The 25745-nt window shown below is 38.2% G+C and overlaps 1 protein-coding gene across 1 annotated transcript; it reads right to left on the reverse strand.

The window, feature by feature from the left end:
- Positions 1-566: 566 nt before the first annotated feature.
- dsc3 (desmocollin 3) lies at positions 567-22924 on the reverse strand. Its single transcript, NM_001128664.1, is given in 16 exon segments — positions 567-900; positions 2095-2376; positions 2595-2716; positions 3315-3554; positions 3647-3874; positions 3978-4120; positions 4970-5229; positions 5627-5812; positions 6662-6796; positions 8524-8690; positions 9386-9530; positions 10623-10778; positions 12958-13074; positions 14925-15124; positions 16181-16265; positions 22452-22924. Coding segments are annotated over 16 exon segments (2727 nt in total). The 5' UTR covers positions 22515-22924; the 3' UTR covers positions 567-702.
- Positions 22925-25745: the final 2821 nt, after the last annotated feature.

A 25745-nucleotide genomic window follows, 5' to 3' on the forward strand; every position in this document is an offset into this window, starting at 1 on the left:
CACTACAAAAAAATGCACTGGCTCGGAATACTTTTTCTGCACCACCACATGATGTGCTTGTGATTTCTGTACTGTGCATATAGTTGCTCAGGGAGGCACAGGGGATTCTGGAACAATATGGCAGTGCGGTGATTCAAAAAACAGTACCCCAGGCTGGCGGACTTTTTTTTGAAGAGGTCCAGGATCACTGAGGTCGGAATGCCTCAGAACTTGGAACCACCCTCCCCCATGATTTTACCTTTCCTTGTCCTTTAAATATGTTTTTTTTACAATAGTAGGTAACCATACATCATTTGTTTGGTTCTGCCTGGTTCAGTGAACAGGAGTAGCATTGGATAGAACCAATGCACAATTTGGGGAACAGGAATACCCTGATTAAAAAATACAAATCTATCTGTGCAACCTGAATCCCTGAATCCTGACATCATCACTTCCCTCCAATAACCAGATAATGTTTTTAATTTCTTAAGAGAAGTAGAAAAGTAAAGCAATGGGTTACTTAAAGAGTTACTTAAATGAATGCAAAATGTTGTTCTTGGAAATAACAAGATGGCGCAGCCTTGAAAAATGCTGAATTCCCCTTTAATTCAGCAGACTTGTTTTCATGGATGGTAACCTAAACAAACCCCAAACTTACTGAGGTTACTTTATGTACAGGAATTCAATGGTTTACAGCTGTTTCCTCAATATTTGGTGAAACGTTTACTTTTTTCTACAAACTTCTGCTAATGTCCTGAACTTTGGCTCTAAATGATTTAAAAAGTCCATTTTGTCCTCATCTCGAAAATCACTGCAGCATCCAACAGATCCTGCCGCAGACCCTTTTCCTTCAAAATTGTAGGACAGAACATAATCATCGCCATGTTGTTGCTCCTCATTCTGTCCGCACATGTATAATTTCTGTGGGAGGAAACACACCGAGATCAGTTAACACAGCTTAATTAAAGCTAAAAGCAAATCATGATTCTGGTACACAGATAGTTGGTAATATTTGTACTCCCAATGTTTGTCAGTATTTCTATATAAATTATAAGGCCCATCATTGTAAATGCCCCCCTTTGTGCTGCAGTTCAGTGTTACTAAGGTGCCCTCCTACAGCAGACTATAGGGGTAATGTAATAACAGGAGCTCCAGTTCTAGTAACCCAGATCTGGCCCCTGCCTGTGCTGCAAAGCCCTTAGTCAGAAAGGACTAGGAGGGCAATTTAAAAAAAAAATCTCTCTCTCTTTATCTCTCTAAAGAAAGATAACTGAGTAGTAACAAGGTCTAATGTGCCCAAGTTATTATATGACCCCCATTTGTCAAGTGATCAGTGACTTGATAGGTGAATAGGTTTCCCTTTGCTTTAAAAAGACAAATGCTAGCTCCCTGTATAGTCTGACTTGCTGTTAGTGTCACTAGGTCAGTCACCTGGTCAGTGTTGTCAAATCTAGGTCAAAATCTGTCGTGATTTTATGGTGTTAATAAGTTTTTATTAATAAATTACACTGTGTACATTGCAAATAATTCATTCTACCATTTAAAACTTTATTCTTGGACCAATAAATGTATTTTTTAAGCTGTAATATTGGCGTGTAGGCAGCCATCTCAGTCCATTGTGCCTGATCCTGAGCTTTCAAAAATAGCCAGCATTGCACAACAGAACTGCTTTTAGGTAACCTATTGTTTCTCCTACTCAATGTAACTGGAGGAGTGATGGCTGGACTTGGTTTTGGTTGTCAGAGAGCTGTTATCTTGTTACCTTCACATGTTTCTGCTGATTGGCTGCTGGGGGTGGGTGATATCACTGCAACCTGCAGCACAGCAGTAAGGTGTGACTGAAGTTTATCAGAGCACAAGTCACGTGGCTGAGTGCACCTGGGAAAATGGCTAGCCCCACATCAAATTTCAAAATTAAATATATAAAAAAATCAGTTTGCTCTTTAAAAACAGATTTCAGTGCAAAATTCTGCTAGAGCAGCTTAATTAACGGATACATTTTGTAAAGGACATGTCTTCCCTTGGCACCTTTTGATTTGAAACACACTTGATTTCCAAAGCAACACCAGAATTGCCAGAGTTTTCTAGTCTGAACTAGAAAATGAAAATACTTACTTCATCAAGCTGGGTGTGCATAAAACTGTGCCAATCTGAATAGTTAACTCTGTTTGCATCAAACAACTGTTGTCCTCCTCCTCCTCCCATAGAAGTTAAGGTATAGACACCCCTGTTATCCTCCACAGTGTTTAGTTGCCCTGTGCTTTTTCTTGTATGGACAGTTTGTTGTATAACCTGGCTTCCACTTTGTCCCCCTTGTCCTTTGCCACCTGAGACAGATGGAGCATTTCCACTAAGGTGGGCATTTGTTACATGAACAGGAATTTTGAAATTTGAATCCTAAGGAAAAGGGAAAGGAAATAGATAAAAAGTGTCAAGAAACAAAACCAAAAGACAATAATATGTGAGATACAGTAAAATAATGTTTTTTGTAACAAAAAATACACCATATCTATGGCATGCTAGGAAAATAAAAGGCTAACAGAATTTACTATATCTACAGATATGGAACAATAGCAACCCCATATGAACACATGGCAGATACATAGTTTATTTACCATCACGTCTGCTCCTGGTGCCTCTGTGTTGGTTACAATTAGATTTTGTTGTGCTGAATCATCAGGAAAACTCTTTTTACCCTTTGTAGCAGCAGCGCCACAGAGGCAAGCACACAAACCACCTACGTTAAGGAGACAGGAAAAAAAATTAAAAAAAAAATTTGAGCCACACATGCACAAAATTGCCCCACTGTTTTATTCAAGGCAGGGATCTTCACCAACTTGTTTTGATCTGTGTACTATCACTTAGAAAATGAATGCAAAGATCTGGTTGTTGCTGGAAACAACTCTGATACAATTTAGCACCCATCTAGTAAATAAGCTCCATGATACATATTTATTAAGATATGTAAAAAAAAATATCTAACTGAAATACTTTGAACTTCACAACATAGTGCGGCATAACATAAAAAAAAATTCCCACCAAAACTTACATGCTGCTTGAATTTTACTTTAATGGATTACACAAGGTCTTTTATTTTTCACAACTTTTTACACTGTTTCTAGTGTTAATTGGTTTACGCAGTATGATAAACAGGCCCCTTTATGCATCTCTTACATCTTTATGGGTTACTGGCTGGGCCCCAAAAAGGGGGCAAAGGATGCAAAAATATTGTCTTTGCTTCACAGTGTACACAATTTAAGGGGAAGCCCAACTGAATTTATAAACTAAAAGTGCTCATCCTGACAAACAGAATACAAAAATAACTGAACACTTACATAAGAGCAGAGCAAAGAGCAATGCAGACAGCACCATCACTAGAATAGCCCATCCACCAAGAGCAGCAAAGATGCCTTTTTTGCCGTCCAGAAAACCAGCACAGTTAATATTATCTGGGCAATAGCACTTCTTAATCCTCATAATCTGTGTTTGGCCGTAGCCTTGCTGATCTGTAACAATTAGCGGAATTTGGTAATCTCCATCTGGAACACCATCGGCTCTTATATAAATGGCTGTATCTGTAAGAGGAAAAGAGAAGTGAGATACCTATTTGAATAACTGTTAAATAGGTGCAATAGATGTCAGTGCTTCACTAGGGCATGTGGCTTACCATTAATTCTTTCTACTTTAAACTGATTTTGTAGGTCAGGGTTATTGCTAGAATCAATTCTGAATATGAAAGGTGCAGAGTTCGGAACTCCATCTCGGTCTTCGGCCATAACCAGGCTATAGGTCCTGCCATTTTGGCAAATAGTTGTGTCAGCCCTTGAAATGTTTGGATAGTTATCATTAACATCTTCCAGATGTATTATAATTGTGCCAGTACCAGTCTTGCCACCTATATGCAGAAACAGAATATGTTTAAAGGTCCAGGTGCACTGCTGTTTGCAACATTGGCAATTTAGTCTTTTGGGTTCAGGTGGAAAGTAGATGCTACTTACTCTGATCCACCCCAATGATAGTCACATTTTGCTGGTGTCTCAGTGACTGATCGGTTTCATAATCCAGGATTCTGGCCAGTGTTATCCGACAGGTTGTTGCATCGACATTCACCCAGTTTAGCATATCTAACTGTTTCATAAACCTGTAAAGACAATAACGTATGTAAGGTACATTGTACTTTCAGTCTACTGAAGGGTTATTACACAATCAGATTTTCCTGAACATATGTACCGTACTTATATTGGTAGAGTTTTATGGTGAAGAAGAGGTCATTTTATGGGCCTGCTTGATTGGCCACTCTCCAAACAGCATCATACCATTATACCTGTTGACTTCTTAAAGAGACAATTAACAGGAGAGGGCCAAGAGTTAATATAGAAGCATGTGTCAGCCATTGGGCTGCATAGGTGAGGCATACCCCCATATGTAGTAAAAGACAAAGTTTGCTCAGGTGCAGTGACCAATAGCAATAAAAAAATTGCACCTTTTATTGCATAAACCTTATAAGGCCTTTGTAACACTGGCTGATTAAAGAACAAAAAAGTAAAATTCACTTGGGGGTGCCAATTTATTAGGCAACCTCAGTGACTACAATCATCTTGCTCCTCTTTAAAACAAATGTACAGCCTTTTTCTGAGCCTCGCTGCGCTATAGTATACTCCAAATGTGCCTGTCCAGGACAGTTACAATGGATTCCTGGGAAAGCAATCAAGATAATAGTGTGGCATCAGAAAAAAGGGGGCTGTCTAGTTGTACAAAATTAAAAGTCGACATTATTCACAGCACCCCACCCACAATGTTTTTTCAGTTTTATGGTCCTTTAATTGCTGCTTGTAGTTGGCTATAAAACAGGTTTATCTTCCATTGCACAGACAGGCTTTTATATCTTTCTGTCCCACTTATCAAGATCAAAACCAAAATCGGCTACTAGTAATATGATTATTTTAAAACATAAGTAAGAATGTGTTATAAATGGCTGCACTGTACTCACCGTATGCCTTCTTTGCTCTTTGTTTCTGGGTCTCTTGCTTGACATGTATATATTTCAGTCCCTATCGGCGTGTTTTCTCTAACTCTTATTTCTTTGACAGTTGGTATAAACTCAGGTCCTTCATCAACGTCTTTAACAATTATGATAACAGGGATGGTGCTCATGCCAGAACTTTTCACTCCCGAAAAGTTTATAACATCAACCTCATTTGTGACTCCCACCAGTATTTGAATCCTTTTTGCTTCTTCGTAATTTAGTGGCTAGAAAACCAAAGTGCAGTCTGTAAACTATGGGGAGTAAAAATGCCCTCACATCAGAGTGGGGCAGGACTGTAAGCCCACCATGCCTTAGAACCACATGAATGTCCTATTCAAGACTGTTCATAGACCTGCAGGCCTTGCAGTTCTATGGTCAAAAGCAATATATGGCCAAACAATACCTTGCCTTAACTTTAAACTTGGCAAATCCCCCTGTACAAAGGGGTCACAGGTGATTTATGTACATAAGATATTTTCTTCACCTACCAATGTTTAACATTTCAGAAGTACAGAGATGCAATTTAAATACATTGCTGCTGTGGTTCTTGATATACAAATCACACAGTAGTGAAACTTTTACATTACATGTCTGGTTTAGAAATATCTCATGAATATGTACCTTTTCAACCTTAATACATCCATTGTTGGTTTTTGGATCTGTACTTATGCTGAAATATCCTTTCTCATTTCCCTGAGTGATGTAATACTTAGCTCTCCAGTTGGGAGAGTCGTGCAGGTCACTGTCGGTTATAGGTATGCATAAGATGACCATTCCGCTTTCATTTTCATTAACTTCTACCTGGTACTGTGAAGAAAAATAAATTTATTAAAGGCAATGTACAATGGAAATAGCATTTGGCACGGAGTTACTACTTGCCAGCTTGCAGGCTTGCGATTTCTAAACCCACTAAGCTTCTCAAAATGTAATCAATGGCAAATCATTTTACATGAGCACACACACACACACTGCATGTCCAAATAACATACAGGTCACTCCTCACATTACATATTAATGCCTCCCTTGATTTTCTGCCCATAATTTTTTTCCATTTTATACTCTGCTACAAATTCTCCCACCCTCTACCTTTTAATTATGTTCCATTCTTCTTCTCTGCCCTTCCCCCACTTGCTCAGCCCACCTGTTTTTGCTTTAGTTACTAATTTAACTGACTAACACACCTTCCTCCCTGTCACTCAGCCCTAATGACTCTTGTGTCATTTTACAACTGTAAGCTATGGTCTTCACATTGAGTCTACTAATTTTGGTAAGGAGTTAACATGTTGAGGAGATGTTAACAATGGATTTCAAACAGGAACTAGGACCAACAACAGTCTAAATATACTGTTGTAAAGATAGCTAGAATCATAGCTGTAAAGCATTACACAACTGCTGCTTTGTAAGAGAAGGGAGACGTAACATTTTGATAATAGTTTCTTGTTCAAGCACAGAAGTGCTTTCAAAACCATGTTTCCTTAACATTGCTCCACACTACAAAACATTTCAAAATTACTTATAGTCACAAATACAAAATTAATTTTTAAATTATACTTCCCCTTTTATATAGCATCAGGCTTATCGACTGGACAATACTAGAATAAAACATAGGATTTTGATATGGAATTTTAGAGAAAAATTACTATTAACACAACTTACAGACTTTTGTACAAAAGTGGGTGCATTGTCATTAACATCTGTAACTGTAATGGATACTGTTCCAGTTGAGGACAAAAATGAACGCTGCCCAGGCATATCCCGACATTCAATGATAAGGACGTAAGAATCTGCAATCTTAAATATAATAAAGAAATAAAAACATTTTAGTTAAAGAACTAAAAGCACCAATATGTTAATAAAGCACAACACACATCACCAAAATAAAGAATCAGCTGATTTTTAGAAAACAAATATACATGTACCATAGGCGGCCATAGGACATTTAGTCTAAATTTAACAGCCACAATTTTATATAAACTTGTGTGGGGTCTGTTAACTGGCATAATTAATCTAAGTTGTTGGCGATATTCTTCTAATCACTAAAATAGAGGGGAAACAATCATAGAAATGAGTGCCAGGCCAAATTATAAGGGTATGATAGACAAGCCCCACTGCTTTTGTGGAAAGGGTGATGATCAGGAGTGGCGTTGCAATGTGCAATGGTGACAAGTGGGTGCCCCTCCCCACTAGGTGTAGGCAGGTATATGAGCTGAACTAGGAGTAGGGAGGAAGATGAGGTACATGCCTAGCACCCCCTCTCTATTGCACTCTAGGCACATGCCTCTTATGCCTTTCCCTGCCTCTCCCTTTATAACATAATATATTTGTGTTATGAATTGCTGCTGCAATGTAGCTGGTCAGTCACTGCTCATCTCTCATCCTCACATATTAAGCATGCTGTTACTCTAAAGTCAATCCACTATGGCCAAAGCCCCTTAACTCTGCTGTTCAAGAACAGTCGATGAGTCCCTTTACACCCTTTATTATTGAGGGTTCGGCATCTGGTTTTTCAGGATAGACAGATGAGAAAGGAGGCAACTCCCTGCTGCTGCAGGGCAAATAGGCTACAAACCCTTTAAGAAAAGCCACAAGTTGCTACTAATGATAGGTACCATGAAACTTGCTGTTAAGTTATCACATCACCTACAGTCTGCAATACTTGAGACAGCTCCTTAGAAATACGGATCACAAGATGACAAGGCAACTAGCTGATTCAACAGGACTGACGGGAACCCTGCTTTTATAAAGTCTATGGAAATCTGGCATCAAGAATGATTTTACTCAGGATGTATAAAGCGCTACTTATGTACGCAGCGCTGTACAGTAGAATACATTAATACAAACTACATTAATACAAATGGATAAATACAAAGTACAACAATAAATACAAATAAATACAAGGTACAGTAGCAATAAGAGTCAGAAACAAGATGAACGAGGTCCCTGCCCCTTAGAGCTTACAATCTATATGGGAGGGGTAACTAACAGACACAAATGGGCAAATGTAAGTACTGTAGGTCACAGTGGGTGACACTACAATATAAGTGCCAGTTCCCAGATCAGGTGCTGGGTGAGTGCTCCAAAAGGTAGTCTTTAAGTTTAGATTTAAAAAGACTGAGGGAGGATTCTCGCCGGAGGAAATCGGGGAGGGCATTCCAAATATAAGGGGCATGGAAAGCACTCAAAGATCCCATAGTATGTGTATCCTGAGTATGTATTACCTCCCCAAGTTGTGGGTCTGGGGCACGTGCCCCCTGACCCTACAATTCTAATGGTGAGCAAAAAAAACAAAAAAACATCCATGAGAACTATAATAGTTTCTGCAAGTAATTCTCTCAAACAATATTTAGTGGATTTCATGCTTTGCCTGTTTTTGTATGCCTTCTGGAAGAAACCAGAAACCCTATATATAATAACTAGGGGAGAAAAACTTTAGTAAATAATATATATACCTCAGCTATACCTATGCCTCAGCTTGAAAAATATTTTCATACCGCTTGATTAATGAAAAGAAAGGGTACCTCTCTATCAAGTCTGTTTGAGGTTGTAGTGATAATCCCAGCCTCTGGATGAAGAGCAAACATTACAGGTGATGGAGGAGTCTGTGAAATAATACTGTATCTTAGGGTAGTGTGCAGGGTATTGGGTTCATCCTTGTCCAAAGCCTTGACTCTTCCTATTATTACACCTAAATAAGATACAGAAAAAAACAAAGTGAGATTTGAAATAGCATTATCATCTTTTGCCTGTAAGCCCCACACCTACATATATCAACTTTTGCACTTCAGATATTAATGGGTATATTCATTACTGAACCACTCCCCAAACCTTTGTGTCACCACTCAGGTAATGTTTATAAACAAACAACACAAAGTGACAATAATAGCACAGCAGAGAAAATGCAGCAGCTATAAATATAAGGTTGATGCCACGTAAGCCAAGGATCAGCCCCTCCACTGGCATAAGCCCCTTGCCTCGCCTGCACCCGTAACCATTGTGTCAGCCCGGAGGCAGGTACATGTGGCAGATATCAGCAAAAAAACGTGAGAGTATGCATATCAGAGCAGATATCCACTATGTGTGCCTGCACCTGGGCCAACACTGGCAAGTTAAGAGGCTGATGCTAGGGAAGGGGCTGAAACAATAGGGTTTATTCAAATTTACTAAGGAAAGGGAAAGGAAAGTAGATATGAAAGTAAGCAATCTCATTCTGTTTTAAAGAGGTATTCATGCTGTGCATGTAATGTTTAATTGTCCTTTAACTGCCCTTTCAATGCAAACTTTAAAAAAACAAAACAAAAAAAAAAACGCATTTTTAACATTTGAGCTCTTTAAATTTAGTTCATTTATTGATTTATATCAATATATATTAAAAGTACCTACCTTGTTTTGTGTGTTCAGGAACTTCAATACAAAATGATTCTTCTACAAATATAGGTGGATTATCATTGGTGTCTTCAACTTTGATTATTATATTTAAGGGAATTTCTGGTGAATAGCCATCCAAAGTTTTTGCAAAGCCAATTAACTGAATATCAAGGACAAAAGAAAAGAAAATTCTAAACAAACTGAACAGAACAAATGCACACGATTATCCATAGATACAGAACAGTTCATTATTCACATAGGAAGTGAACAATAGGAGCAGGCACATTAGAAGGGTTAGAAAGGTTTTTATGTTGTTTATTGAAAACTTTACAAAATATAAAGGGATCCAGGCAATTTGAATATTATAGACACACATTAGGGCCCCACAGAAACTAACCTACAGAACCTTATATGGAAGACAAAGAGATATGTTAACATTCCATAGGGATTTTGGAAGGTGTTACTGACCCTTTAAAGACCAAAAAGCTTGGAGCTTTGTTATCTAAACCCTTAGGCTTTGGACAGAATATTTTTAAGTCACAATGACTTTAAGGGCTCTGGCACACGTGGGCGACTAATCTCCCCAAAATGCCATCCCACCACCAAAAATTTAAATCGCCAGTGGGATGGCATACGCGGCGGCGCGATTTCAGTGAAATCGCAGAAGTTTCCTCTCAAGGCAACTTGTCGCGGGTGAATAATCTCCCCGTGTGCCAGAGCCCTAAAGCTTTGTAAAACTGATTGTGAAATTTTTTGTTTATCTCAAATCTGAATATGGAAATTAAGGTTTGGATTCAGTGCTGCATTTGGCTAAATCCACTGTGGGACTTGTTCACCAGAAAATTTTTTGCTTGAAAATAAAACACTGAATGAACTGTGGAAATAACCGCAAATTTAAAGAGGAACTGAACCCTCAAACCTGCCTTCATTCAAATCTTCCCATGTAGATTAACCTGAATTAGCTTCAACTGGCATGCTCCTGCAAGATCTGTATTGGCAAACTGACAGTAGATCCGATAAACTGGGGAAATGGCGTCTGTGAACTCAGTTTTATGTCAGGTCCTCACACAGGGAAACTTTTGAATGGAATAGACATTGTGAGTTGTGAGGAGGGAGCTTGATGGCTGGTGGAGGTGGGCTGAGGTTTGGGAGGAGGGTTTAGTTTTCCTTTAAAGAAATGTGTATCCACACAACCCTTTAAAATATAAAATGCAACATGCAAAGAAATTACACAAAAGAAAGAAAAACTTACTTTGAAAACTGGATACTGCTCACGATCTACTCTTCTGGTATAAAATATATTTCCAGTCTCTGGTTCTATAGAAAACAAGCCAATTGGTTCTTCGGTCACACCAGGTCCGGATATAGAGTATTTGATAGTATAGTTCTCCTGTGTGTCGGACTGGATCTACAGAATTATATGAAATATAAATGCAAGCATTCTCAAAATATATTGTTACAGTCCATATAAGTACATACAAACAAAAGAAAATAAATTGCTGCTTACTTTAAAGGAATCATTATGGAATACCAATTTTTACTAAAAGGTTTATTATACAGAGGGAGAATAGACCTACTGTGAAAAATTAGGATATTAAAATCAGCAAGTCCCATATAAAGGCACATGATCAAATCACAGGACTCTGAGGTGACTTCTAATATGCTTACACAATGTGGGACAGGTTTATCAATAATCTTTATGAAATGACTAATCACAATTGACCCATAACAGGCTTTGAGATTGATTAAGGAAAGTGGATTTAATTAATATTCTACATGAAGACTTTTTCATTGTTATCCCATACCACACTTTCTTATTGTTAGTCAGGGATAGAAGAATTCTGAATACAAAAAATATAAAATGTATTTATCAAATCAACCAAACTGGGCAATAGATCTGAGCAATCAGTTGGGTCATTCTCTCAAGTTTGTTTAGGGGGCCGAGCAAGATTTTCAGCCATATTAAACTTTGATGAGTCGGTCTCTTACCCCCATATGTAATAAAAGCAATAATTTTGCCCAGTAGCAGTAACCCATAGCAACCAAAAAGATGTTGCAATCAGCAACAGAAGGGATGTGATGTTCAGTTTGGCACCCTCACTGACCACCTTGGCCACAAAACAGCTCTGCTCAGCTAGAGCTTCATAGGACCATTTTTATCAGCTTTCGTTTTTTACGCAACTTCATTGGTTTTCATAGACACGGGAACAAAATGCAAATGGCACTCAGAGCTACAAAAAAGGTGAACAAGCCCTTTAAAAACCTTTATTGCGGGGCAAAGTGACCCCTTTATTAAGTATGTTCTATTTTTTTTCTCTATTTTTATATGACTTAAGCTTTATCATTTGAACAGTTTTCTTTTGAGTTTCTGTACTTCCATTGACTACTAGCTTATTCGCATTTTTTCCTCAGTATGCACTGATAAGTTGTACATATATTCTTGCTTTTCATTTGTTTTATTTTACTTTATTTTTGAAAGTATATTTTTTCACAGTTTATACACATCCTCATTTGATGGTGCCTCGGGGTTCACCTTATTATTATTTTTTCTGTTTTTTTTATTTTCATTTACCTTTATTTTTATTTTACTTATTTTTGCACATTGTACCAATGTTGAACTCCGATATGTCCTTTATTGAGTGGAACGCTAGCTGCCTTTTAAGCCTAAATCTTTGGGCGTTTTTTTGTACTTACCTGCGCCCCGATCCAGTGCACCTAGCTCAGAGTTTACTTGCTGTATGCCCCTAACTATGTCTAATGGAGCTGTACCCTGTGCCTGACTGTGCGAGGGTGCAGTAGCAATCGCCAATATTCTATTTTTATGGCTTTGAGCATGATAACCCAATATTCCCTTATTATTCCCTTATGTTAATAATGAGTGCTTGGGCTGACACATACGGCTTATTCTCCACTCTAGCTGTTGTTACAGTAGGCTGCACTTGAGACTGCTATGTCTCCTAATATGCTGCATTTGCGACTGTCATACCTTCTGAAATGCAGTGAGTGTATTACTGCTTCAGGGGTAGACGTGCCTTCAGCGGCATCCGCACTAATGTGCAGCTCATACTAATCTCCCATGCCTCCTACTTTTGTCCTTTGCCTGCCATTTGAACTTTATATACATTGTGGGTCCACATATATACCCAATCCCTATTCTATCTGTGATGGTGAGCTGTGGTTTTATCCTCCTGGCCAGCACCTGGGGCAGTTGATTGTTTGTAGGGAGTGCTCCTTTTGTTTCTTTTTTTATATATAATATATATATATACCAAAATAATAATAAATCTTTTATATATATATATATATATATATATATATATATATATATATATATATATATATATATATATATTTATTATAAAGGAACCTAAAAGGAGCAGGCACTTGCATTTAACAAAAATATAGCAAGCCTGGGTGCAGTATAAAGAACATGATAGTCAATTTTTTAATAACATTTTCTTTTTTTGCACCTTAAGACCTATGAGTGCGGCATACTTTTTACTGTTATAGATATATATATACACACACACACACACACACACACATACTATTTTGTAGAAAGGAGTTCTTCATTTTTTGGATGTTACCTGTTGTACAAAACATGGGAATGGTCCAATATAGCCTTCATCAATAGAAAATGGTAGAGGAGCCCATCTTCGTTTGGAACGTCTCAGTAGCTCTCTTGCATATCTTGATTTAGCAGTCTGAAAAAAATTCCAGTATATCACAACTTGAGCACAATCACAGTTAAAGTTTAAAAAATTAAGATTTTTGATGTACAGGGAGCAGTAAAGTGCAAAGTGTGACCTATTGTTTCAAGTATACATGTCACATTTAACAAAGCTTATGTCCCCTGTTGCAATAGTGCTCTGGTGCACACAGCAACCTCACCATATTTTTCTTGCTATAAACAAAATGCTTAAGATTGCCCTTTCTTGTTCTCAGTGAGGATTGTTTGAAAGCCCTAACACATTTAACAATTTTTGCCAGCAAAGGCATTCATATAATTGCCTGCTTAGCACCTTTCTTGGCACTTTTAAACTAGAAATAGCCCTAAGCAGTTCTTGGCATGGATAGCAAATGCTGATATTTTTTTTTTTCCATTTTAAATTTTCTCCTATACTCATGTATATGTGTCTAGGCATGCATATGCTGCTGGGCTTCACCCTTTTTTGCATCCTGAAAAAATTTAATAAGGGTGTGGTGGGTGCAAGATAAAAAAACAACTTGCTCTGAAGAGGATATGCCACAGCAGAAAAGGCCATAGACCAGAGGAGCTGCTGTCCCAGTTTATTGTGATATAATGTAAATACTGAAGCTACTCCTAAGCTCTAAGATCACAAATAACTATATCTTACAAAAAAATGTATTATGCTTTAAGTGTTTCCTTTACCTTGCTTTGTTATTCAACCACTGTGTTAAAGGAACAGTAACACTAAAAAATGAATGAGCTTTAAAGTAATAAAAATATAATGCACTGTTGCCCTGCACTGGTAAAACTGGTGTGTTTGCTACAGTAACACTACTATAATTTATATAATAAGCTGCTGTGTAGCCACGGGGGCAGCCATTCAAGCTGGAAAAAAGGAGAAAAGGCACAGCATAGCAGATAACAGATAAGTTCTGTAGAATACAATAGTGTTTTATCTGTTATCTGCTATGTGCCTGTGCCTTTTCTCCTTTGAATGGCTGCCTCCATGGCTACATAGCAGCTTATTTATATAAATTATAGTAGACTTTCTGAAGTAAACACACAACTTTTACCAGTGCAGGGCAGCAGCACATTATATTTTAGTTACTTTTATACACTTTCATTTTTTGGTGTTACTGTTCCTTTAATGGCACAGCCACATCAGGCATATAATGCAGAGAGAGAATCAGCCAATCCACTGGTTTCCACTTGTTTATAAGTCTGCACCCACAGAAACTGCTTCTGCCTGGGTGCAGACATACAAGAGTGGACTTTGGAACAGAGAACACATGAGAATAACATTTTTGGCCACATTCTGCTCAGTGTGTCTGCACCCAGGCGGATATAACACCAGTGGGAGCAGACACAGGAGTGTTTGTAGCCCAATGCATTAGCTAATTCTAGGCCTATATTTGTATGTAGAATCAACCCCATGTGGCAATACCTTAAATGGACAGCATGCCCCTCTTTTCACCATTAGGTCAACAAATAGGACTTGTACAGGATTTATTTTCTAATTAAAACAATAGACAAAAACTATCTGTGTGTTTTACTATTTCTTGCAGTTACAGGGGAAAACTTGAAAAAGCACATTCTACTTCCTGTCCCTACAAACAAAGCAAAAACAAATCAGTGGTCCACCGAGAAGCCTCAGCTGCTTCTTATCTCAGAGGGTGAAGGGAGTGGTTTGTTTATACAGTCGTTTGTCAGTGCTGATGTCGGAGCACATGCCATTGTAGTCTCTGGATTCACTTTATGAAATCCGTGTCTCCACAAGTTTTGGCAGTATGAATAACATACAGCAATGCCATAGTAATTCCCATTTACAACTTTAGAAAAAACAAAAAAGTAGCTAATATTTACCTTTGTTTTGGTTATCAGTTTCACTCGGATTTTTTTCTCAGTCAAAGTCGCAGAGTCCAAGAGTCGAATTGTAAACCATGTTTTCCCAGCCAGTGAAATACGTTTTTGTGCAAAAATGGACCCATCTTCCAAAATCAAGAAATCAGGATTGCTTGACTGAATACTAAGTGCATCTGAATCCAGACAATGCCGCAGATTTACTACAGAGGAAAAATAAAAGAAACTTAGCTTGCCAGGATATTACAATCAGTAGTATGGCCCATATTGTTATTTTGGCTCATTCTACTTATAGGCCTTGTTCTCTTTTAAAACAAAGGCTCAGTATTCATGCAATTCATAATGTTGGAAAAAAACTGTTATGAAAAAAAAAAAAAAAAAGAAAAGAAAAGGAAACGGCTTGGGCACAAGGTTAATCAGTATTTATGGAGTGTCATTATATTACAAGTAAAAAGTTGACCCCAGTAAGGCACAGCATAACAACACTCTATTGTATTGCGGCCAACACAGAAACTAGAACTGCTTTACATCTACATGTAGCCACCTTTAAACTGGAATAAAAAGTAATCCTTCAGTATCTGCCCTGTCTTCAATATTCAAAACCATCTCTACAGTGAAACTGAATACTACAGCCAAACCCTTATTGAGTATAAGCTTCCATTTGTATGTATTTTTAATAAAAATTTATGTGTAATAGGAATTAATAGAGTAAGCTTGACTGATGTTCTTAAGCAAATAAAAATGAATAAATAGCACTGAAATACATTTTTGACAGGCCAACAGCTGAATTGTGTGCGAGTCTTGTGGTTTGTTTGTGCATAGAAAGCTGATGCACTCCTTATCTGATGGATTTTTCAGATTAGTATCTTAATGGTCCCTATAAGATACTGACTAGGAAACAGGATCATAGGATACCATTGTGGGATCAATTGGGTGCCAAGTCTGTGTATGATTAAATAATGCCACCTTTTTAAATCTGTAAACCTCAGCAAGACTTTAAAGCTAATGGCACAAGTTTCTTAGCAGGAGTGTGTGCCCTGACAGGCACGGGATCAGCCTTTCGGAACTTACGGAAATCCACGCTGCCTGTCAGCGCACACACATTCAGGGAAAGGAACGCAGTAGATTTGCTTTTCTCCACTGGTGTGTAAACCAGCATGTGTACCATTAGCCTAAATCCTTTTCACGTGTACATGCAAAACTCAAGAGTCACTGCTCAGATAAGCAAGCTGTTAATACCAAGCAGACTCCCTCCTCACCTTTGCCAATCAGATGTCCAGAATAGATTACAGAAGGTACATACAGCTTCACTTTCTCACAGGTGTCTGTAAATACAACTACCGGCTGAAAAGAAAAAAAAAAACATTTATTCAATTTTCAAATTAGATGTTTTGTATCAGTAACACACTTGGACTCTTTACTGTTTTTTTTTTAAACCAAGTTTGTAAAGCCTACATTTCCACCATGCTCTAGTGAAGAGGCGTTTTCTCATATTTGAGATGAGAGAGGTTCCAACTTGCCCATCTTGTTTTCTGATTTGCTCAACTATGCTCTTGTTACACACTGAGATTCTGAATAAAGCTATTAGGCTTTTTTTTTTACAGTTCTGACAGAGCCTTGAGGAAGAGAGGTGTATGTTACCAGTGTGGTGTAACATCTTACAGCAAACAGTGCTCCATCTATAGATGTGGAAGTGAGCTGAAAAGGGGATATGAGAACATATAGAATATATATAGGATATTCATGTTGCGTATAAATAAATAAAAGGCCATATTCAATACAGCCATTATGAGTATTGCAGTCAAATGGTAAACACTTTTACAAAGCTGACATTCTACTTTGCAGTTTGCAGTACAGAGTGCTAGAGCACTGCAACATGCATTTATTATATAATATTTTCCTTGCTATCTCTATGCTATAGGTGCTGCACAACTAAGAAGTAGCATCTTTGCACTATAATTACAGATTTTTAACTATTCATAAATCAAGCCAAATAAATTATTAGAATGCCCCAACTAAAATCTTTAACATATGCTTAAAAGGATCATTATTTCAGCACGGATAACTCAACCTCCAAATTAATACACATCATATATGATTCATTTTTCTACCAGCATGGTATCAGAATTTTTAAAATGAATAGCTAAGGCTGATGCCACACGTGGCGTTTTTACGCGGCGTTTTTTCTCAGCCTAAAAACGCTGCACAAGCCACACATGGCGTTTTTCAGCCTAGTACTGGTGACGTAAGCAAATCCTGTTGCCATGGTGCTAATAGTGCGAAATAGCAAAAAACGCAGCGTATTTCCGCTAGGTCTGGCAGCTGCCTTTGCGTATCCATAGGAATAGCTTGCTTTGCAAGTACTGGCGTATTTCAGCCAACGCTTGAAAAATCCGTGCTTAGGCGTTTTCTAGCGTATTTCCGCATTGTGTGGTTTGCTTCGCGTCTTTTCAAGCTATTTCTATGGATGATGATATCAGGCGTTTTTCAGCCGCCGAGAGAATTAGAAAATACGCAGCGTAAAAACGCCACGTGTGGCATCAGCCTAAATTGTTAAATTACTTTACCGAGACTCAGGGCACCTGTGTTTATATCCCTAAATCTACTAACTGCAACCTTTTGCAACAAATGTACAGGTGCAGGAGGCACCTAAAACACAATGTAGAACTAAAAAAAAAGGGTTTTTTTTATGCCATCAGAGCATGGTGGGAGTGTTGATCATGTAACAATAAGCAGGTTAATCTTTCCTGCTATATTATTTGTCATTAATTCTTATAATAATCAGTGTTCACAACAATCTAAGGCTGTTCATTTTCAGATGAATAATACATTTTGTATGACTGTTATGCCAGTAGGATACAGGGTATCCATTCAGTGCTGGAGCAACACTCGGCTGTTTGCACAAATGAGGCAAATGTACTGGCAACATGTTTCCCTGTTCGGTACAAGGGAGGCCACTTTTTGTGGCTTGCTGACAGCACCACAATGATAAAAAACTGCCCATGTGACAGTTTAGATGTAACCTACCAAGTTGTGTTTTGGCAATAACAAAACTATTTGAGCTGGTTGGCAACTGAATTTGCTGTTACATAAATGCATATTTCCACAGAATTTGCTATTGGATAATGATATCTGCAGTTTCGTTGGCATTAACATTATATTACCAAATTATCTGAATAACTGCCTGTCCAACGCAAGGGCATTAATATGAAGCTGGTCCTCCCTTTGCACTTTTGGGAAGACTTTACTAAAGATGATTTAACAATGTTGATGTGATTTCCTTCCATTTATCAACAAGAGAATGTCAGGTTGGCACTGATGTTGGGTGATCAGTATTAGCTTGCAGTTGGCATGTCAAATCATATTACAGGATATTAAGGCAGGTTCTGCTGGAATCCACCAACCACTTCAGTCAGGATGCCGGATGTTGATGTATCACAACAAAAACTGTAGTACTGTGTTTGCCAGTGTAAAAAATAATTAAAAAAAAAAAAAAAAAACACAAATACAAGAGTATTGCAGAAATTATACCTATGTTGATGCACAATTTGTAACTGCATTTTTACTTCTCCAGAATCCACAGGCAGCAACCATTCCACCCCTTCAGCTCATACTTGTTAATGTGAACAGTGATGTTTGCCAGGTGTATTTAGCTGCTTGCCCATAAAAAACAGAGAGAGTGTGGAACTTGACAGTGAGTGTTCCAACTAAAGGCATGCCATTTTACTATTGCCCATAGTATGCAAAGAAAATTTTAGGGACTGCATCGGACTTGAGATGTTGAAGGGGAGGGGTGGGGAATTGGTAGAAAGAAATTAAATTGTAAAAAATAATAATAATCTGATTCAGTGTTAAAGGGCTTTAATTATATAGAAAACTGTTTTCCCAACTGGAAGTGGGAGAAACACTATTTTTACAAGAAAACTGTCCTCACAATGCTGTGTCCCCTGCACCAAGAGGGATTTGATGTCACACTCGAGCTGGGGCACTCACTCATTATGTGAGTAAGTGCGTCCCAACATGGCTGCTCACATATAGAGCTCATTACGTGCATGGGAGTGATGTAAGGGGCCATCCAAATGGTGGAGGGGCACAACACTTGTGAAGGGGGTTTTCTAGAAAAAAAACCCATAGTTTCCCCCTGTTTGGAGTATTAGCCCACACCTCTGATGGGGCAAAAAATGTGTGCCAGAAAATACCCTGCCATAGACAATACGGAGAATTGCCTCTGCTATAACACACAGACAATTCTTAGTAAATGATCAGCATATTCTATTTTTGTAGCCGTGACAAGTAGCTTCTACTAGTAGCTTCTACTAGTAGCTCTTGGGAGAGTCTATTTGCAGTTCTCACAAAGTTTCCCAGCATCTTTCAAACTTGAGTTTGAAAATCAATATATAACAGCACAGCCTTAGGGTAAAGACATGCAGAGTTACTAGTAGCAGCTACTTGACACGGCTACAAAAATAGAATATGCTGATCATTTACTGATAATTGTCTATATGTGTGTTTTAGAAGAGGCTATTCTCAGTATTGTCTATGGCAAGGTATTTTCTGGTGTTTAGAAGCTGTGACAAGTGGCTGCTACTAAGTAGCTCTTTGTGTCTTCGCCCTAAATGTTTCTTTGTTTTACATAATTACTTTCCCATAATTTAAATAGTTTCCTTTTATTAACATTTCTAGTATCTTTCAAGGAAATATAGCCAGTTGATAAGAAGCCTTTGCTTCATATGTTTTTATAGGATGTTATGTAAGTGGGAGAAGCAATGGTAGCTCACAGGTGCATGGCACACCTTGCAATTTCTGGCCACAGCATTTCTTCCAAGCCCAATGCCAAATGCCAGAACCCCCCCCCCCCCCCCATTTACCTCTGATCATTTCATAACAAATCCAGAATATATGATTTTGATTAGATTTTGTTTAAAACTGAACAATCATAGGATTTTCATATTCAGCAATTGTACCAATTTGTATCTGTTGGTTACTTTTTTATCATACCCAGAGTGTGTAGCTGAAAAACCAATATGCCCTGTGGGTCTAAAGAATAAGTAACCCATGTTGGCCAAATGTGCACAAAGATGGTGGAGCTTGTGGTACTTTGCTAAGAAATATTTATTGAACAAAGAAGCCATGAGAATAACGTATTTATATAAGAGTGAACAGCCCTGCAAAACATGTATTCTTTTCTAAATACTAAATGCTCAGTATACAGAGTATGTACACTCATTTGCCCTACTGACGTACCATTTTAATTTTTAGAGAAAATGTTTTTGGTTTTATTAGCTAAAGAAATACTATATGTACTATGGTGTTCATAAGTCACAATACAATACAGGTATGGGATCTATTATGGGCAAACCCATTATGGAAAAAAACTGAAATACAAGAAGACCATTCTCAATAGTCATATTTAGGCAAGAATTATTTTTTTTATTGGTTGATTTCCTTGCACATGAAGGTAACTGAACAGCATCAATAACAACAAGAGTTGCTTTGCAACTAACAATCAATATTAGTTGCAAAACAACCCTTTTTTAATGTTTAAATGTTCCTTGTTGTATGGTGATCCAAATGATGATACCCTGGTTGCAGGCATTCCAGATCCCAAGCATTCCATGTGAACGTTTGTGTATGTTATAAACATAAGCATTTCTTTTTCAAGATTAAATGAAAACATCGCTTGTTTATATTACATTATAATATTTAGTATCATGCAGTTTTCCCCACAAAAGGGACTGGGGAAGCGATTAGATATAATGACAAAGTATCTGGTAAGAGCAGAAACTATTTTGTATTCCCCTCAAGCATTCTCTCTGCTAAACAGGATGGGGTAAGGTAATCCAATAATGAAATATTTTGTTCACAAACTCTGAGAGGGTGAATGCGCTTGATCGCCCTGAGTCTGCGGATACAAGTATGGGATCTCTTATCCAGAAACCTGTTAAGAAAGATCCAAATAACAGGAAGGCAATCTCCCACAGAGTTTGTTTTAAGCAAATAATTCTGAATTTTTGGAAATGATTTTCCTTTTTTCTGTAATAATAAAACAGTAGCATATATTCAATGGCAACTAAGCTTCATGAATCCATATTGGTGGAAAAAAATCCTATGGGGTTTATTTAATGTTTAAATGATTTTTAGTAAACAAGGTATGGTTATCCAAACGGTAAGGTCCCTTATGCAGTTCCCCAACATTCCAGATAACAGATCCTATTCCTGTAGTTCTAACATTACAGTAAATTTGTAAATAAAGAGAGTTATGACCAACTTTTATAAAGGTTATTCTAGGCCAGGGGCTCTTTGACTATAGGTCACCATGCTACCATGAGCCACTGAAGAGGTAATTTTAAGGATGATATAGCATGTCCTATTCTTAGCAACTTTTCAGTTATTCTTCTCCTTCTTATTGTAAACCTTTTCACCTTTAAAATATGAGTTACTGACCCTGGCAACAGAAAAACTGTTGCTCTGTGAGGTTAAGTACTTCTTTCTATTCAGGCCCACTTCTATTCATCTTTCAGGATCTCATTAAAAACAGTCTGGTTGCTTGAGTAAACTAGACCCTAGCAACCAAATAGCTGCTGAAACAGAAAAAATGAAGACCAACTGCAATAACACTATTATATTACAAAGTTAGTCAAAGGTGAACTACCACTTTGATACATTTCTCTCTAAAACAGAATACGGGGATTAAAAATTGATTAAAGGCATTATCAACTATAAATTAACTATAAAATTGAATCTTGGACAATGAAGCTAATTACCAGAGATATACAGGACCCCATACTAAATGAGAAAATGTAACATATTTCTAGCCCTGTGGTATGAATGGAATTGTAACCAACTTCACAACATGCCAGAGCAGTCATTAGCCAGACTAGTCAAAACTGAATAGGAGAAAAGTAAAACCCATGTAAATATTACTGAAGAGAGAAATTAAAACATTACTGTTTAAAAGTACTTGAATGAGTATCATTCTTAGCTATCACTGTAATAAGTCTGATTAACCAGCAGGCTGTATGCTTGAACTTCTCCCCCAATTCCTCACTATATTTTCTCTTAGGAAAGAGCCCTTGGGAGAGGCATTGGGAAGAACAAATAAAGGGTTCTGGTTGGGACGGACAGACGGGAGTAGAAATCTACTGATACTTTTCAGCAGTGGAACTATCTAGCCTAATAAAGTAGTAGCACAGTTGTAATCTGAGATCTTCAACCTACAGCCTTCCAGGTGTTTTGGACTACAGTTCCCAGCATCCCACTCAAGCCAGCAGCAGGGATACATTTTGTTAGGATCCCTGTATAAAGAGGGCGCGCTCTTTAGAAACAAAATATAATCAATTAAAAAACGCAAATGGCCCCAAATCTATGGCTTAACTACTTAAAGAGGTCGGGCACGACACCGACAAAGTAGCACAAGTAATTGCGACTAGCGTGTGGCCAGACAAGAGTTACAAAGCCAAATCCAGTCAGTATCCCATGATCCCTGTAACCGGTAATAACCGGGTGAAAGTTTAGAGGCCGACCACTTACCAGAATCAGTAAGAGGCACCAGGTAAGAACGGAAGTCCCTGTGGATGTCACTGTCAGCCCCATGCTGAGACCCCCAGGCTCCCAGCTGATCAGCAGACAAAGTAGTGCAGAGGAGAGAGGCAGGCGGTGTAGCACTGTCCTTTAGCGTGTGCACTGGGGGTTCCTACTCCGAGCTACTTCCACTGTCTCCCTGCCCAGCCCTTGCTGTTCTGCCTGTCTTTCCTGTTGGAATGGCTGCCAGCAATGGGCACAGCTCCTGCTGTTCCACCAGTAACACAAGCCTGGCTTCCCTGATTTCCCTCATTACACTCTGCACCTGTCCCCTCCCATGTAGCGAGCAGGAAGGTGGGGCCTGGGCGGAGGCTGTGGCCGATACTGCTGCCGAGTAGATCAATGCCTTATTGTGAGCTCGTAGTGTTAGGTGCCATAGGGAGAGATAGGGTTGGGGCGGCATGGTGCGTAGTAATACTCTCTGGGGCCAAAGTTCTCCCGCTGCGTGTAGTGCCTGTGTAGGGCTGCTGCTGTTTGCTAATGGCATATCATTGCGCACTGTGGCACCGAGAGCTCCAGCTGTTACTTTCTGTGCCCTCACTCTGACTCTAGGTCAAAATTATTTAGGCTTTTTGGGTTCAACCTTGTAGTTAAATAGTAAGAGGTTTTTTTTCAGGCCTTTTTAATTTTGTTTCGATCCCACTTAGGGGGGTGGGTAGGGGTGGTAACCCCACTGTGTGTGGAGTGGGGGTGAGTATGGGAAGCGCTGCTCACATTTCTCACAATGTCTATACAACAGCCTTGTGGGGGAGGAAGAGGGGGAGAGCTGCATTCCTTTCCCTCCTGCCAAGATAACAGGGATTTTCTGTCATTTCACACAAGTCTGTGATTGGGGGAGAGTATAAAACCCTCCAGAGAGACTTACAGCTCACAATGTGGTGCCAGTAAGTCAGCTGGGCTTATAGCGCTCTGTTCCAGCTCTGCCTCTAGGGTTGCCACCTGACCATGAATGTACTGGCATGGATGATACAAACTATATTTGCTACCAATGTTATTAATAGGGAAGAAAGGTAAAAATATATAAAGGATGCTATTTTTTCCAGAGAGCGTGGCAACGTTATCCGCATTGTCAAAATTTGTCAACCAGCAGCATGGCACCAGGTTGGCACGTGTGTTCTCTTTGGCAATATGGAGGACGCTACCACATTATCATCTGATGGAAAAAAAAAGCATAAGGAAAACCCAAATATGGAAACAAAATGAAAAAAAAAAGCATTTCTATACGTCACTATAAACAACAACAGGCACGTACCAGCCAGCAGTCATGCACTCCCAGTTAATAGCAGGTCATTTTCTAACCAAGTGCCACTTAAAATGCCAACAATTTAGTCCCAGTGTTACCACATGGTATTTGCATCTAATTCCAATAATAATAGTGCATGCTGCTTTTAACTGCATCATACACACACACAGGTATGGGATCCCTTATCTGAAACCCATTATCCAGAAAGCTCTGAATTACAGGAAAGCCATCTCCCATAATCCAAATGATGCTGCATTAATCTATATTTGGGGGAAAACACTATAATCTAAAGGTATTCATGGTTATAGGGATTCCCCATTAATCGTGCATCTGTTTGTGACTAAAATCAAAGTATACTGGTCATATTTCTAATTATTATGTATGAAAAATTCATTAATGTATGCATGCCAGCTCTCTGGTAGTGTTGCTAGTAGGTTATACTTAGGGACAGATTTATTAAAATTAGTATTTGTAGTTTTTGTGGTTTTTTTCAACCACAACTTAACTCAGGATTTAAAAAAGCATTAATGTCTGCTCATATATTATAACATCTGAATATAAAAAGCATAAGAGGCAAAAATTGCAGAATTGATATGAATAAGAATACGAGAACCTTTTCTTAAGAATTTTCAAGTGATTACAACTGAAAAAAGAGAAGCAAAGAAAGATTTTACAGTTGGATAAAGACAACTCCCATTGACTTCTACATGACCTTGGCAAAGTTTTGTATTATAGTTTTTCAAGGTTTTTACACTTAATATGTGTTTTAGAGTAATTAGTAAAATACATGATTTTTAGCACTAACAAAGTTTGAATCAGGAAAAAATACAAGTGTTAATAAATCTGCCCTTTAGTTTTCTTTAATAAAAGTCACAGAAGCCCTTAAACCTTTTGTCAATGTATGAGCTGAGATGGTAAAAAAGACTTGGAAGCATATTTGGGTAGGAGAAACATCAGAGGAAACTCATTGTACTAAATAACAAGGTCAGATGATCTATGAACTAAAACTAAATTGCTCCAACAAAAGCACCAAGAAGGCAAAGCCCAATAGATTGCCATTTGTTAAGAAATAACAGGTAATTAACCTAAGCATTCCCAATACCGGGAAAAACACATATAAATATATAAAACATATATAAATAAATGTAGAAGTTTGCTTTTGCACATTTTCTAAGAGCTTACGAATCCGGTGTTTCAATGTATATGCCTCAGTCCTTCTCCTATTACTTATATTAAGAAAAATATGAAAACAAACGTTTTGGTTTGTAAGTATTCAATTCCTGTGTGAAAAAAACTTTGCACCTTGCCCATTGGATTTTTTGTTTATCAGTTATGTACAGCACTGAGGAATATTTTGGCTCTTTATATGTGAATGTACAGGCATAATTCAAAACACGTGGAGCAGCCTAAAGTAATAGTTCACATTTTAGGTTTGGGTAAAAATGCAAGTCCATCCGTAACCTTATGGATGAATTTTGGTAAGGTGGATCCCAAGGGGATCTAGGATTAGTGTATTTACGATACTGAGTTGTATATAGTTTGCTAAAACCCTTTGATGTGAGAATCAGTTGGGAGCTAGGCTCTTTTTACCAGGTATTGATAAGGAATAACTTAGTGACTTGGGAGAGCATCTGAACAGTGTGCAAGTATGTACAGATTTAGCATTATTTAATCCATTAAGTGGGAAAAAGCTAGGTGTTGGTCCTAGGTCAAAATTTGTCAAATGTAATATAACTTATCTAACCTTGATTAAACTACGGCATGGTTGACCATTCACTTATCAAGGATTATTTTGAGTAATGGTACTGGTATTTATGTGTTTGGGATATAGCTTCACAGTATTTTGTTCATGTTAAGCTTTCTCCAGTTAAGTAATTACAGGGAGGGGCTTGCTGCTCCCTTTTTTTGACAAGCGTCACATTGTACGTTTGTCAGTGGGTGTGGTGTGTGGCTCACTACGGGGCAAGCAACTAAACTTCAGAGGCAGAAAGTGGCCGTAT

The sequence above is a fragment of the Xenopus tropicalis genome, chromosome 6 (genome assembly GCF_000004195.4).
Source record: "Xenopus tropicalis strain Nigerian chromosome 6, UCB_Xtro_10.0, whole genome shotgun sequence".
Taxonomy (NCBI): domain Eukaryota; kingdom Metazoa; phylum Chordata; class Amphibia; order Anura; family Pipidae; genus Xenopus; species Xenopus tropicalis.